General features: G+C 37.9%; 1 protein-coding gene across 1 annotated transcript; it reads left to right on the plus strand.

Moving 5' to 3' along the window:
• Window positions 1–634: 634 nt before the first annotated feature.
• On the plus strand, window positions 635–11,438 carry LOC119648062 (splicing factor 3B subunit 3). Its single transcript, XM_038049529.1, has 12 exons — window positions 635–776; window positions 1,404–1,674; window positions 4,991–5,356; window positions 5,617–6,088; window positions 6,509–6,843; window positions 7,341–7,648; window positions 8,391–9,467; window positions 9,557–10,437; window positions 10,620–10,669; window positions 10,889–10,935; window positions 11,110–11,192; window positions 11,371–11,438. The coding sequence occupies exons 2-8, from the start codon at window positions 1,449–1,451 to the stop codon at window positions 10,421–10,423; spliced, it is 3,651 nt and encodes a 1,216-aa protein (XP_037905457.1). The 5' UTR covers window positions 635–776; window positions 1,404–1,448; the 3' UTR covers window positions 10,424–10,437; window positions 10,620–10,669; window positions 10,889–10,935; window positions 11,110–11,192; window positions 11,371–11,438.
• Window positions 11,439–14,699: the final 3,261 nt, after the last annotated feature.

Here is a 14,699-nt window from a genome sequence, read left to right on the forward strand (position 1 = left end):
CACATACAAGTACAAAATTTGATACCATCGTAAGAAATAATGTAATACATAATTTTAAAAAGTTTCAAGAAAATATAACTATTATTAACAGAGTTATTTGATACCAAAGAACACACCCTATAAACTGGTCTCTGGAGACGATTATTAACCAATAAAGTTCTTATTGTTAATACCTAACACTATAATCGATATGCATTGATTACTATTCATTTTAGGCGATTTAACTTAACTGATCTGTTACAATTGTTACTGACAGCAGTTTCTACGATGAATGTAAATAATATCAATATCTTTCTCGGCTTCTAAAATTGAAATTTGATTTTGAGATATTTTGGATTGTTTGTTAACTTTGATTGGTTGTTAAATTTTGTGCCATGCTACTTTGCCTTTGGGAAAAATGGGTAGAATACATTTAGTTACAATTTATACAAAAAAAAAATATTATGACAGTCTACATTAGTTAAGTCAGCTATCAACATTGCAAAATATTTAAATTTTTCATCTTACATGGCGTGACTGGCTTGGCATTTATATTTCTTTTAATTCAAATCTCCATTGCAAATAATTTTTCAAAATATTTTTAGCTACCACTCCATACAATAGCACAGAATCACTGAACTGAAATTTCTGTGATGTTGCGTTGACAATATGCTGTCACAAGCTGCCCTCCCCGCCCAAACTGTCCATTTCCTACTTTGCCGGCTTCAGAATTGGTCGGACATTTTTCTTTCCTCGAAGAGTTTTGAAAATCCTTAAGAATCGTCGGAGTTCAATAGGTATGCAGTGTTTAAAATCCATTATTATGATTTGTTTGTTTGAGTTTATTCAGAATTTATTTGAATTTTCCGCACGATGTATCTCCAGAGTCGTTGAAATTGTCTTCGCTTTGGTCGCAATCCCCGTGCTAAATGAAAATCTGTTCGCATCGTTTGACTGCACCATTTCAAATTACTGCAGGCATGGTAATCAAAAACAGGACAGATTATTTAGAGATCTATTGACAATGACCGATAGCTTATTCAGAGACCATTTGTGTTGATGAGTATATTTATCAATTTGAAGTTAGCTTCCATATTGGTTGGAGTTGACTTTGGAACTCTTATCCTGGAAGTCTATTGCTCTTAACAAGGCAATTAGGCTTAGCTTGATTAATAGAAATGTTTTTCTCTAAGTAAATATTAGCACCGAGTCTTTGCGTTGTTGAATACAGGGTGATTAAACTAGATACGCTTCATTGTTAATTTATAAATTGGGAACCCAAAACATTCAATCTAACTTGTAATAAGTAAGTGCCTCGTGCGGGTTACGTTGAAGACTGATTCATGTTGGGCAAAATTTGAGATTATGTAGAATGTTATTGTGCCTATCAAATCAACTATATTGGTTTATTCTTATCCTTCCAGACTTCGAAAATGAATCATCTCATAGAGTAACTGCAAGGACTCGCAATGTATTTATACAATCTAACGCTCCAACGTGCCACCGGCATCACGCATGCCGTGCACGGGAGCTTTTCCGGCACCAAATCTCAAGAGGTGCTGATTTCACGTGGCAAAAGTTTGGAGTTATTGCGACCAGATCCGAACACTGGAAAAGTTCACACTTTGCTGACAGTGGAAATGTTTGGAGTTATCAGATCGCTGATGGCTTTCCGTTTAACTGGAGCTGTAAAAGGTAAGAGTATAACCTTAATTGGAGTAATCTAATTTAAAATCCGCACTTTCCCATGCCAGAAATCTTCTATAGAGCTACCTGGCAGCCTTTTGGCAAAGTGCAATATTAAACACTTGGCGTCGCATTTGATGAGAATTTTAAATATCTTATCGAACTGAAACTCTGAGGAACATTATAATTGAAAAAATACTATCTAGTAGTAATGTAAGTGTTGGATTTTTTTGGCATTTTGACAATATTTTGAACGGCTAGAAGTATTGGATAGATATCCGCTTGCTCCTTTCGTATATTAACTAAGGTATTTGTGCTTGTAAGCTACGTAGCTCCTTTCGAAATTCTGTTGTCTGGGTATCCGAAAGCGCTTGATATCTGATTATTAATCGACGTTTTTTGTTGGATGGAACAGTCGGAGTAAGTTTCCAAACTTTTACTTTCCATTTTGATCGGTTAGCGTGGGCTCTGGCTCTTGGCACTAATTTGCTTATTTTTCACCCGCGTATTTCCCGAACGTGTCCAGTTAAATGCTAGTTGTGCACTCGGCATCCAATCCCTAGGCATCTGCTCCATTGCCAAAACCATTTCGGACGATTGTCGAGAGGATATCGATCTACATTTCCCTAACTTGGTCAAGCTGCACATTTCGCTTCTACACAGGTTTCTAACCGACTGAAATTTTATAGATGGGCAGTTTTTTTCCATGTGTGGACTTAATTTTGTGAAAAGCACAAATTTGCCTTTGCATCATGCTTTTCATTTTTCAAAATTATACCTTGCTCTACAATTTTTTTCTTAGTTCAACAGTGTGGCGCCTAGGGTTTTCGTGCTGAAATATGACTTTACCTCTAGTTATAAGAGATGGACATTTTTCCTTCAACTTTACCTCGAGACGAGAGTTTGGTTCCCCGTGAATAATCCCAACACCAACCAAACACACGATTAAATTTTACGAGATCGAAATCCTGCTCTTTTTTCGTTATTCTTGCAAACGGTTTTATTGCTTTTAACATTTTTGTACAGAACTGACTTCTTATCCTCACTGGAAAAGTAGAAAAGAAATCTATTCGTTGGTGTAACGCAATTGCACAAGCGTTCTTTCTTCCTAATGAACAATTCGTGGGAATCAAATTCCACAACATAACACGGGGGTCGGATTCATTCTATGAAGGTACGGTGTGCTTATCTGATGGTTCAGCAACAGTTATTTTATCCTACTCTTCCCCCCAATTTCACGATTCGTCGCTTTCAACCTTGTTTGGACAAAAAAATTTTAACATCCACTCAATAGAAGTGTGTATCAAATAATCGCCTTCAACCGTATTCGAATCGGTTAATCGTACGTCGAAAGTCTAAGCACGGGATTTTCAACTCGTCAAATCTACCCTTTCTCATCTGGTATCCCCCGGGACAAAACAAGCAACAGCGCTAAAAATTAAATCGCCTTCAGTATTGTTTTTCCGCTTATGAGATTACCCTTCTCTGTCCAGTGTCCTTATTGCATTCCGTACTTTTGATCCTTAAACATCTGCATATGTTTTTTTAGGAATTAAGGAGTCCTAAGTTAGCATCCACTTGATGCCGGACCGGACCAAATGGAGAGCAACTTGCTCCCACTCTTTATGGTCCACGGACTCTTGTTTTTGAGTTTATCACACAAGATTCAAAAAGTAAAAGAGGGACGAAGGCGGCAAATTATAAAAGGGGGCGTATAACATCTGCCAGCCGCTTCGGTCACGCTGCTCCTAGGGCAGAGGTAAAGCAGCGTCTGATAAGTTGCCTCTGCCCTGGTACGAAACCGTAACCGTCTTCGTCCCTCTTTACAAACTGCATAGATTTCACAAGAAAGGTTATTGTCACGTCCTATGCAATGTAATTAGCTCCTGTAATCGCCGTGTCCAGCGGTAAATTACTTGGGGTGATAATTTATTTCATGATGTTTTCGTATCAATCAGGACTCAATCTTTGGGATCAGCCGTATGTATGTCTGCGTCGATTCATCCCATTTCCTTTATACGATAACCAATTTGACGGATCCCACCAATAGGCGTCTCCTTTGTCTTCCTAGGAGCGTTTTATCTCCGCCGCGAGAATGCGCGTATCATACACACTACGTCTTCCGATATCATCCTGTAACAGTTTGCGACTCTCAAGAAACTTCTATGGTATACTGTTGCCAACAATTTTCTTCTCTCAGCTTTTCTACCTTTTTTGCCCAAATTGGCTGCAGGTCAACCATATTGAGTTGGTCACTTTACTCAGCAGTAACCCTCCTGATTTCAGCTATTACTACATATTTTATCAATCATTTGATTACTTTAATTTTGAGGATTTCCTTCTCTCTCCGTCTGCTGCTAGCACTGCCTCTGTCTTGTATATATTATTTAGACCCCAAAATCACCTCAAGGCAGGTATCTATTGAAATAAAAATTAAAAATAATATATTATTATTTGACTGGAAACCCCCTCTTGAGTTCACATTAGGACCACCAACTTTTGCAATATTGTATGCCATAATGTGAGGTATCATACAAGGTCGGCCCAGAAGCGTGTATGATTTATCGTTAATGACGCATCTTTGTCATTTGCTGCTGTATGACAATAGCCCTAGCTTCCGAGCGGATTGAACAGATTCGTTTGCCGTTCGGTTTGCTCCGCAGCTAGCTGCACTAGTGTCCAATTTGAGGCTGAACCTTGAGGAGGCCTTATCAATGGCTCGCTCAACTTCCTTCCCGGAAGACCGATTTGGATAGTTTTCTCGTTTTTAGATGTGAAAGACTCGTCTTCGCCGTTTCTTTATTTGTTGTTTTGACCACAAAACAACCAGAGATCACAACGGAAGGAGCAAAGTAGGAGATATTGAAATGCAGTGTGCTTTTTACGGGATTTGTTAGTCAAATGGAAGATTATTTTGCTGCCAGTCTGTGATTTTTATTCTCACTTGACTTAAATATAGTTCCTCTCGGAACGTAAACATGTTTAAAATCTTCTCCGCATTCAAAGCTAATTTCAAAAAGCGGTTTCGTACCTGCTTACAAATTGACTCTAGAGTTACTTTGTTGTGCAACTGGTGGCTGGAGTATTCCATGTTTACTGATCTTTGAGTTTGATTACTATTTGTTTCAACATTTTCATCGATAAGCTCAGAAAATGGTCATAGTCGCATCGAAAGCATTACTTGAATATTGACAACTTCCGGGTTATCGCTTCTCATTTATTTTAGTAGCTCCAAGGAAATTGTAATGTTTTTTTACTAATGTATTTTGTCAATTTAATTAGCATTTTAGCAAATTTTTCACAACATTTTGCTATTCTTTTTCAGATTATGCCGTTGTTGGTTCCGATTCCGGCCGTATTAATATTCTTGAGTACAATCCTGCGAAGAACACTTTGGACAAAGTCCATCAGGAAACCTTTGGTAAATCGGGATGTCGTCGTATTGTGCCGGGCCAGTATCTAGCCATCGATCCCAAAGGACGTGCAGTAATGATTGGAGCAATCGAAAAACAGAAACTGGTTTACATTTTAAATAGAGATGTGGAAGCCCGCTTGACGATATCTTCCCCCCTGGAAGCGCACAAACCGAATACATTGACATATCACATGGTTGGAGTTGATGTTGGTTTTGAAAATCCAATGTTTGCCTGTCTAGAAATAGACTACGAAGAAGCAGATACAGACCCTACAGGTAAGTTTGCGGTATTTTGTCATGCATGTTTGATATTACGACACCTGAAACGCATTTTGTAATATTAATTTGCATTTTAGCCATTTTATTTTGGTGTCAAAATTAAATATTTCTCTCCTGAACCATTGGGGTTTACTAAAAGATGTAGACTTTACACTGATTGTGAGGGTACATGGCCCTTTATTATTTATAACATTGATACATATTCCAGACTATCAGAAACAACACATATTCAAGGGCTCTTTATTCCATCTTTCTAGGTGAAGCAGCACAAAAAACTCAGCAAACTTTAACCTTCTATGAACTTGATTTGGGTCTGAATCACGTGGTTCGGAAATATTCGGAACCACTTGAAGAGCATGCCAACTTTCTAATATCCGTGCCAGGTGGAAATGATGGCCCATCAGGAGTACTTATATGCTCGGAGAACTATCTTACTTACAAAAATTTAGGAGATCAACATGACATTCGTTGTCCTATACCTCGACGGAGGAATGATTTGGATGATCCTGAACGTGGAATGATTTTCATTTGTTCCGCTACGCATCGGACGAAGACTATGTACTTCTTCCTGGTTCAAACAGAACAAGGAGATATTTTCAAAGTTACATTGGAATGCGATGAGGTCGTTTCTGAGATAAAATTGAAATATTTCGATACTGTTCCACCGGCGGCTGCAATGTGTGTACTGAAAACGGGATTTTTGTTTGTGGCATCTGAATTTGGTAACCAGTGAGTATATTTTGTTCATTAATGTAAATAACCAGAAGTCAATAAGGATAGAGGTTGTTTGTTTTCCAATTTTAAAAGTCAAAAAAAGATCCCTTTCTTGGCTAAAAAGCTTTTGAATTATTTTATATACAAAACTATTTGCTTTCTTCGCACTTAAGAAGGCTAGTTTCATAAAATTGGGCGGCAAGTCTAAAAAAATTTCATATGGGACTTTGATCCAACTATTTCCGAAAAGTTAGACCGAATCTTTCATGTTAAACGCAAACGTTAAAATTCTTAACGGCTATCAAATGATGATAATCTCTAAGGAACCACTGAAAATTTTTGATTACAGTATTCAGTCTGATAAATGAAAGAAATTTGTTGTGTAGGTCAAATAATTTCTTTGCAGACTTATAAATCAGTATTTATTTTTTTCAGCTACCTCTATCAGATTGCGCATCTTGGTGATGACGATGATGAGCCAGAATTTAGTTCAGCAATGCCGCTCGAAGAAGGTGACACATTCTTCTTCGCTCCGCGACCCTTAAAGAATCTCGTGATGGTCGATGAATTACATTCTTTCGCTCCGATAATTGGATCTCAAGTGGCAGATTTAGCGAACGAGGATACACCTCAAGTCTATCTATTGTGTGGACGCGGGCCACGTTCTTCAGTTCGTGTGCTACGACATGGTCTTGAAGTATCAGAGATGGCAGTATCCGAGCTTCCTGGTAATCCGAATGCAGTATGGACCGTTAAAAAACGGGTTGACGGTTAGTTGAAACAAAAACATTACCTAGAATTCACTTTGCACGGTTTTTTTTGTTTGTTCGTTTCTCACAAGGTTTTTACTAGTAGCTGAAACTAGTAATAATCTTACCTATAATGTCTGTAGAGTCAGTTTAATAAACAACTGGTGGATCTTGATAAACGTCTATCAAACACCAGTTTTTTCCCTATTTCAGAGAATTATCGGAAACAATGGGATATGAGAAAAAGAGCAGTAAATAGATTCGTCGCGACTTAGGTAAGATATGTGAGGATTAACCGAGAAACCAAAAATGAGTTGATGGCCATATTCTATTGGCTATTCGCCAAACCGTATTCCTGAATCGAAAGCATGAAATGATGTTTTTTACAAACCGTGTTTCAGCTGAAATACTTTGATTATAATTTTTGTTCTGATCATGCTGAAAAGAATACATTTTTATAATCTTAACTGCTTTGCGGATAACTTGACTGATGATTTGCTTAAATATTTTTCTTGCAGACGAGTTTGATGCATACATTATAGTGTCATTCGTGAATGCCACCTTGGTTTTGAGTATCGGTGAAACCGTCGAGGAAGTAACAGATAGTGGTTTCCTTGGAACAACCCCAACTTTGAGCTGTTCCTCGCTTGGTGATGATGCATTGGTTCAAGTGTATCCGGACGGTATTCGGCATATTCGTGCAGATAAGCGTGTGAATGAATGGAAAGTGCCTGGCAAGAAGTCAATTTCGAAATGCGCAGTGAACCAGAGGCAAGTGGTCATTGCTCTGTCTGGGAAGGAATTAGTTTACTTCGAAATGGACCCGGTAAGTTGTAATTCATTCTTGTGTATTGGAGAGATTTTTCATTTTTAAGGAAAACGAAATTTCATATTAAAACTTAACCCATCGGATAGTGGCTATTATTCTAAGCGATAACGTGCAAAAAGCTGTCTAGTATTCTCTTAGTAAACGGATGGTTTAATTGGGGTTGTTTTGCTTACTTGGCAACCTACTCCCTTAGAAGTTATTTCTTCCACAAGCCACGAAAATACAACTAGTGTTCGAAATCTAATTTTTATTTTCACTATTCCATTTTTCATGAAAAGTCTTTGTCTAATCCTTAAGTATTTGATGGTCTGCGTAATCAAAGAATTGTTAAGAGGAAGGAAAGGATGAAGATTGTATAATATAGAAAGGGAGCCTATCCTGGATAGTCAGAGCGCGTAGCACGTTTCTATTTTCTAACAATATTAAGCAGTATCCGGTCTACTGGAAAAAGGGCTTTATGAACGACATAGTGTTTCCTGTTCCCGAGTTTTAACTAAATTGTCCCACCTCGTATAAATGTATTATAATCGAAAATAGAGCAAGTTTATCAAGCTTTCCTTCTTTTCTCAAATCATTCCAAATGAATAATAAAAATGATGACAAAAACACGACATAGCAGAATAATCATGTAGAACGACACTTTGTGTCCTGCAGTACTGATTTTATTATAATTAAAAGTAAGAACAATCAACTTGAGCGGGGCATTTAATCAATAAGTCCTTCTACATTTCGATTTCAGACCGGTGAACTAAATGAATACACGGAACGGAAAGAAATGCCTGCGGAGGTCATGTGCATGGCTCTCGGAACTGTTCCACAAGGTGAACAGCGTTCATGGTTCTTAGCCGTTGGACTAGCAGACAACACAGTTCGAATTATATCTTTGGATCCGTCGGATTGCCTCTCACCAAGATCTATGCAAGCTTTACCATCACCAGCTGAATCCCTTTGTCTTGTCGAAATGGGCCATGCCGAAGCCACTGAAGAAGGACAACCACAAACGTCCGGATCTATTCATTTGAACATTGGACTGAGCAACGGTGTCCTTTTGCGAACAGTTTTAGATCCAGTGACAGGTGATTTGGCTGATAACCGAACACGGTATTTGGGTTCTCGTCCGGTAAAGTTGTTCAGGATAAAAATGCAAGGCTCTGAAGCAGTATTGGCTATGTCGAGTCGTACTTGGTTATCGTACTACTATCAAAATCGGTTCCATTTGACACCACTCTCATACGAAACCCTGGAATATGCTTCGGGCTTCTCGAGCGAACAATGTAATGAAGGTATTGTGGCGATTTCAACAAATACACTTCGTATTTTGGCATTAGAAAAATTGGGAGCTGTTTTCAATCAAATCACATTCCCTCTGGAGTATACGCCGCGCCGGTTCGCTATTCATTACGATACTGGACGTATGCTAATCGCAGAGACTGACCATAACGCTTACACGGAAGAGACGAAAACCGCAAGGAAAAAGCAAATGGCCGATGAGATGAGAGAAGCCGCTGGAGAAGATGAACAAGAATTGGCAAACGAAATGGCTGATGCATTTATTAATGAAGTTTTGCCGGAAGATATCTTTTCGGCACCAAAAGCTGGTCAAGGAATGTGGGCATCACAGCTGCGTATCATGGATCCAATCAATGGACAAACTGTGGCCAAAGTTCAACTGCAACAGAATGATGCTATTGTATCAATGGCATTAGTGAAATTTTCAGCTGCTGCAGACGGGCGCTATTATTTGGCGGTAGGAATTACCAAAGAACTTCAGCTGAACCCACGGATAGTATCGGGTGGTGCTATAGATGTTTACAGAGTAAGTATCTGATCCGAATATGTTTTGTTGCATTTCATACTATGATATCTAGAGTTATAGACTCTAATCTCACTTTTTCCTGAATGCAGATTGATCCTATGTGCTCAAACCTCGAATTTGTGCATCGTACTGACATCGACGAAGTACCTGGTGCTTTGTGCGCCTTCCAAGGTCGTTTACTAGCTGGAGTAGGCAGAATCCTACGAATATATGATCTCGGCAAAAAGAAACTTCTTCGTAAATGTGAGAATAAGCACATTCCCAACCAAATTGTGAATATCCAAGCCATGGGTCATCGGGTTTACGTATCTGACGTACAAGAGTCGGTATTTTTCGTTCGTTACAAACGAGCTGAGAATCAGATAATCATTTTCGCTGATGATACGCATCCACGATGGGTCACAGCAACGACTCTTCTCGATTACGATACAATCGCGACGGCTGATAAGTTTGGAAATATTTCGATTTTGCGTTTGCCGCACTCTGTTACTGATGACGTTGACGAAGATCCAACCGGTACAAAGTCTCTGTGGGATCGTGGTCTTCTCAGTGGGGCATCGCAGAAAGCAGAAAACATTTGCACATTCCATGTCGGTGAAATTGTCATGTCCTTGCAAAAAGCTACCCTCATTCCTGGAGGATCTGAATCTTTGCTGTATGCTACGTTAAGTGGAACCGTTGGAGCGTTGGTCCCATTTACCAGTCGGGAGGATTTCGATTTCTTCCAACATCTGGAAATGCACATGAGAAACGAACACCCACCCTTATGTGGACGTGATCATTTGAGCTATCGTAGTTCATATTTTCCAGTGAAAAATGTAATGGATGGTGATTTATGTGAACAGTTCACGTCAATGGATCCCGCTAAACAGAAAAGTATTGCGTCGGACTTGGGACGAACACCGAATGAAGTTGCTAAGAAATTGGAAGATATTCGAACGAGATATGCGTTCTAAGTACAGAATTAAAGGTAAGAGTTGATTTGATGAAGGCGTTTTACTAAAATTGCTTCCATGATGACTCATTTTTTTCACATGTTAGACTAACGAATATGCATTGATTAAAAATTTAAAACTGAGAGAAAACTTATGAAAGCTTCCACCTCTTCCTAAATGATGCCGGGTTTCATAATCTTTTTTTCCTTCTTTGCAGATCAGGAGAAAATAATGTGATTCCGAGAGGGAATGTGTATATATACAATGGTAATTATCAATTTCTTCCATTCGTAATATATAATTAAATTTAAAAATAAATTTGCAACGATTCGTTTAAATTTTAATGATGATTCATTAGTACCTTGGGACACCTATGAAATCCTGTGATTAGTGTACACGAAAATCAGCTGAACTATTTGAATATTTATCTTTTCATGTTCAACATAATGTCTGGAATGCAATAATATAATAAATTTGTCTTTGCAGGTGTGCTCCTGAACATAGTATTATATTACCCTTGCAAACCATAACAGGTGAGTCGCTTTTATTATATGAGAAATAGTTACAAAATGATGATTTAGCGTACCTTGGGACACCTATGAAATATATTGATTAGTGTACAGTAACATTCTGAATAGTTATCAAGAACCGCAATAATGCTAATCAGTTAATTCCACAAAAGTAACAATAAATCTTATTCTTTACAGAAACTTTATGCACATTCTGAAGCAAAATCTGCTTCTATACATCATACTTGGAAATTAATGTTTAAATTAGAATATATTATAAGGTAAATGATCCAACTCTTCTTTGTATGTATATTTTGTATGTTTGATGATTCATATTTTTACACATGTTAGACTTATGAAAAATTTTGATTTTAAACTTCATCACTGACTTCTTAACTTTTAAGTTAGGATTTCTAGTTTTGGAATCGAGTATTGAAAAACAATTTTTTTCCGTTTCAGATCCTAGTGTTAGAGTGAAATATTGTAACTTTATTTATGGATGAATTAAATGACTGAGTTGTAACATATACTATTGACTTTTATTAAAATAGATTGAACGTTCATCTAGGGATACACTGATTTTTCGAGCTGATACTGCTGGAAATTACGCCATTGTCTTACAGCCCAATATAATACTTTAGCGGGTAGTAAACAGCTACGAAATATTAGAGGAAATCGGTCAAGTTAATTCTGCAAAATAACTACTACTTTAAGGCCAGATACAAATGATCTGTTAGGGACATATTCTGAATACTAAAATATTAAAAATAAAATATGGTGATCAATAAAAATATCCTGAGAAACTCTTTATTCCTCCGGAAAGGCTGCAGTGAGATCATGATAATATCGATCGTAACTGGACTAGAATCATTTTTCACAATTGAGGTATCTTTTTGGCTACCCACCGGCAGTCTATAATTTAAGGATGGTGAGAGATTTCTCCAATGCCCCGTGAAAAACACCTAACGGAAGAGGCGATTTGCTTCACTTAAATCTTCGGTGCAAAAATCATGGTGGTATTGTACGAGCCTGATGTTGAAATGAGGAAGGAATCATTGGGATGAAGCTTTTCAAACAAATAATTTCGCAATCTAGTTTAGCAAGCAATTTATAGAGGAAAGTATTTAAGAATAATGTAGTTCCTTTTGATGTCATGAGTGAATGATAATTTTAGTTGAAAATTGCTAGCTTATTCACAATAAGGAAGGAGATTGGAGTGACAAAAAAAGCGTTTCTCTTGGGTTCTTGGAATATATCAATTTGTAAGTGAAATATTTTATCATATATTAAAGTTTTGTAGTGAAGCTATCAGTTGCCAGTTATTTCAATGATAAAAAAATGTTGTTTATGTTACAATGACAAAAAACTTTAGAAATGACGAAAAATGGTATTTCCATTTATATCAAGATTTGGGATTAAAATCTCATTTCAGCATTTTTCGGCCAAAATCTAATCTCAAACGTCTAGATTTAATTAAAAAAATACAAATGCAGGCTTCCGTGACTTTAGGTCCATTTTGTTCAAAGACCTGCGCACCACAAGGGCACTGCATGGTAAGGTTTATAATGTTTCCCACCCCGTTGCGAAGTGTGTGCTCATGACTAGCAGATTCTTCATTTTTAAGGTTTTGTTTGAAAAAAAAGACATTAAATTCGGTTTACTGTCTGTCACACGCACTTTTCTAAAAAAACTGTTGAATCGATTGACATCAAATTTGATGCGAGCTGAACTCTCATGCATACAGCGAGTTAACCTCCCCATATATGCAAAATAAGGGTGTAATTTTTTTCACCGAATATAGCTTCGGAGAATAATATATAATATATATCACAGCATAACACGACAAACAAACGGGTCAATGAAACTGATGCACACTGTTGACTGGAACAAAATACAAGATATTTGTTATGAAAACAAAATAGTCTACCGCGTACGATCCATATTCCATTCCCATCGGAGTGTGGGACATAGAATGTGAATCCGCAATTGCATAGTAGAAATAACATGTTCACTTGAAAATGACTCCGATTCGGCATTTTTGATAATAAGGACAAACTCTAGCAAAGCAAGAAATTAGATTAGTAAGCTTAGAATTGTATTTAAGCAAGAGCACCAGTGAATAAACGATCATTTTTCCACCTGAACCACAGCGTGTTTTCAAAACTGGGGCTTCTTAGCTTTTCCCGGAAAAGATTGACCTATTCAGGCCAGTGCTACACCGCATCCGCTGCGCCGGAAATCTAGCTACGGCTATCCTAGCTACTCGCTCTTGACATCAGAGAGTTACAGCGCTCTTCCCTGCTCTGGGAGACGAGCCACAGCTACCCTAGCTGCTCGGTCCTGGCACCCACACCTTCGAATAGGAGGTCCACCACTATCGACCTATGCCCACAAAATATAAAGAACGTCACAATAGTCATAGTCAATTGTCTCGATTAGTGCTTTCCAAATCAGGTCTTAGTTTCGATTGCGAAACGAGAGAGTGAGGGAGTCATGGAGGTGGAAGAAGAGGTGCTCTCTCTTTAAACCTGGTCAAAACTCTTGGCGGCCGTCCCCTTAAAAAGTTATGACCTGTCAAAGTGGAGTGTTCAAGATTTTGTGTGAAACAAAACCTTATTAGAATCGAATCGATGTTTGTCTGTCATCCCCGATTTATTCGAAAACGGCTAGACCAAAGGTCATGAAAATTGGCGAGAGCGTATGGTCTGTTTTTCCCTATACATACAGCAAGTGGCGCCATTTTGTAAGTTTAAGGCTCCCCAAGCATGTGAATGGAAGGTGCAAATTTTTTTTCACAGAATGTGCCCATGTGGGAATGAAAAGGCTTAATTAGTACTTTTCGAAACTGGTCCCATATTTGATACCGGGTGGAACGTAGGGAAGTGAGAGCTCAAAATATGACCACCAAAGAATGTAGCAGGTCGAAAAATTTAAAAAAATCAGTTTTGTATCTAAACGAAATCTAGGCTTCAAAATACATCCGGTTCCGATATCTGCACAAATAAAGTCATTAACCGTATATTAGCACATTTTAGAAATTTACCCGAAAACAACCCCCCTTAAGTTCATGCTAGACGTACAAATGTGGCACTTGCATAAGAGATAACATAAGGCATAACTTTGGAAAGTTTCAAGAAAATTCGAATATTATTAACATAACATTATTCTAACACGTGTATGACATCATCATAACATATCAATTCGTCAATACCACAATAAAGTGAGTTGTGTCCTTTCTCAAATCCCATTGAAAAATCGTGTCGGTCACCCTGCTTAAAAAGTTATGGGGGTTATTTTGATATTCGTTCAGTTCGCCAACCATACCGCCATAGAGGGAGAGGGTAAAGAGGATATGTAGATATGTCCTAAAAACACCTAGCGGTCACTACTCGTTAAAAAGGAAAAGGAGCTCGTATCATAAATAAGCTTATTGATAGAGTAATAACCGCCGCGATGTGCAAGAGGGGCTACGCTATGTTGCCTCTACACCCCATTCCGTACCTGCATATGTGTCCTCCCCAGGCATTAACTCCTCACCCCCTTCGGGGAAAGTGTTGAAAATTCAACCTTCACCATAATTTTTTCAAGTGTTTGGGCGGCAATTGCTTTTTCAAATTTCAAAGCTATGTATATAATTGAAGTAATAAAAACATTAAGGTTCTATTTATACTATTCTAAATCTGCACTGATGAAGGGAACAAGTGGTTCCCGAAATATCGGTATTTGCAAGAATAAATACCCACACCAACGAAAAAGAAACAAGTTTTTATTACTTCAATTAATTAATC

Source organism: Hermetia illucens, chromosome 2 (genome assembly GCF_905115235.1).
Source record: "Hermetia illucens chromosome 2, iHerIll2.2.curated.20191125, whole genome shotgun sequence".
Taxonomy (NCBI): domain Eukaryota; kingdom Metazoa; phylum Arthropoda; class Insecta; order Diptera; family Stratiomyidae; genus Hermetia; species Hermetia illucens.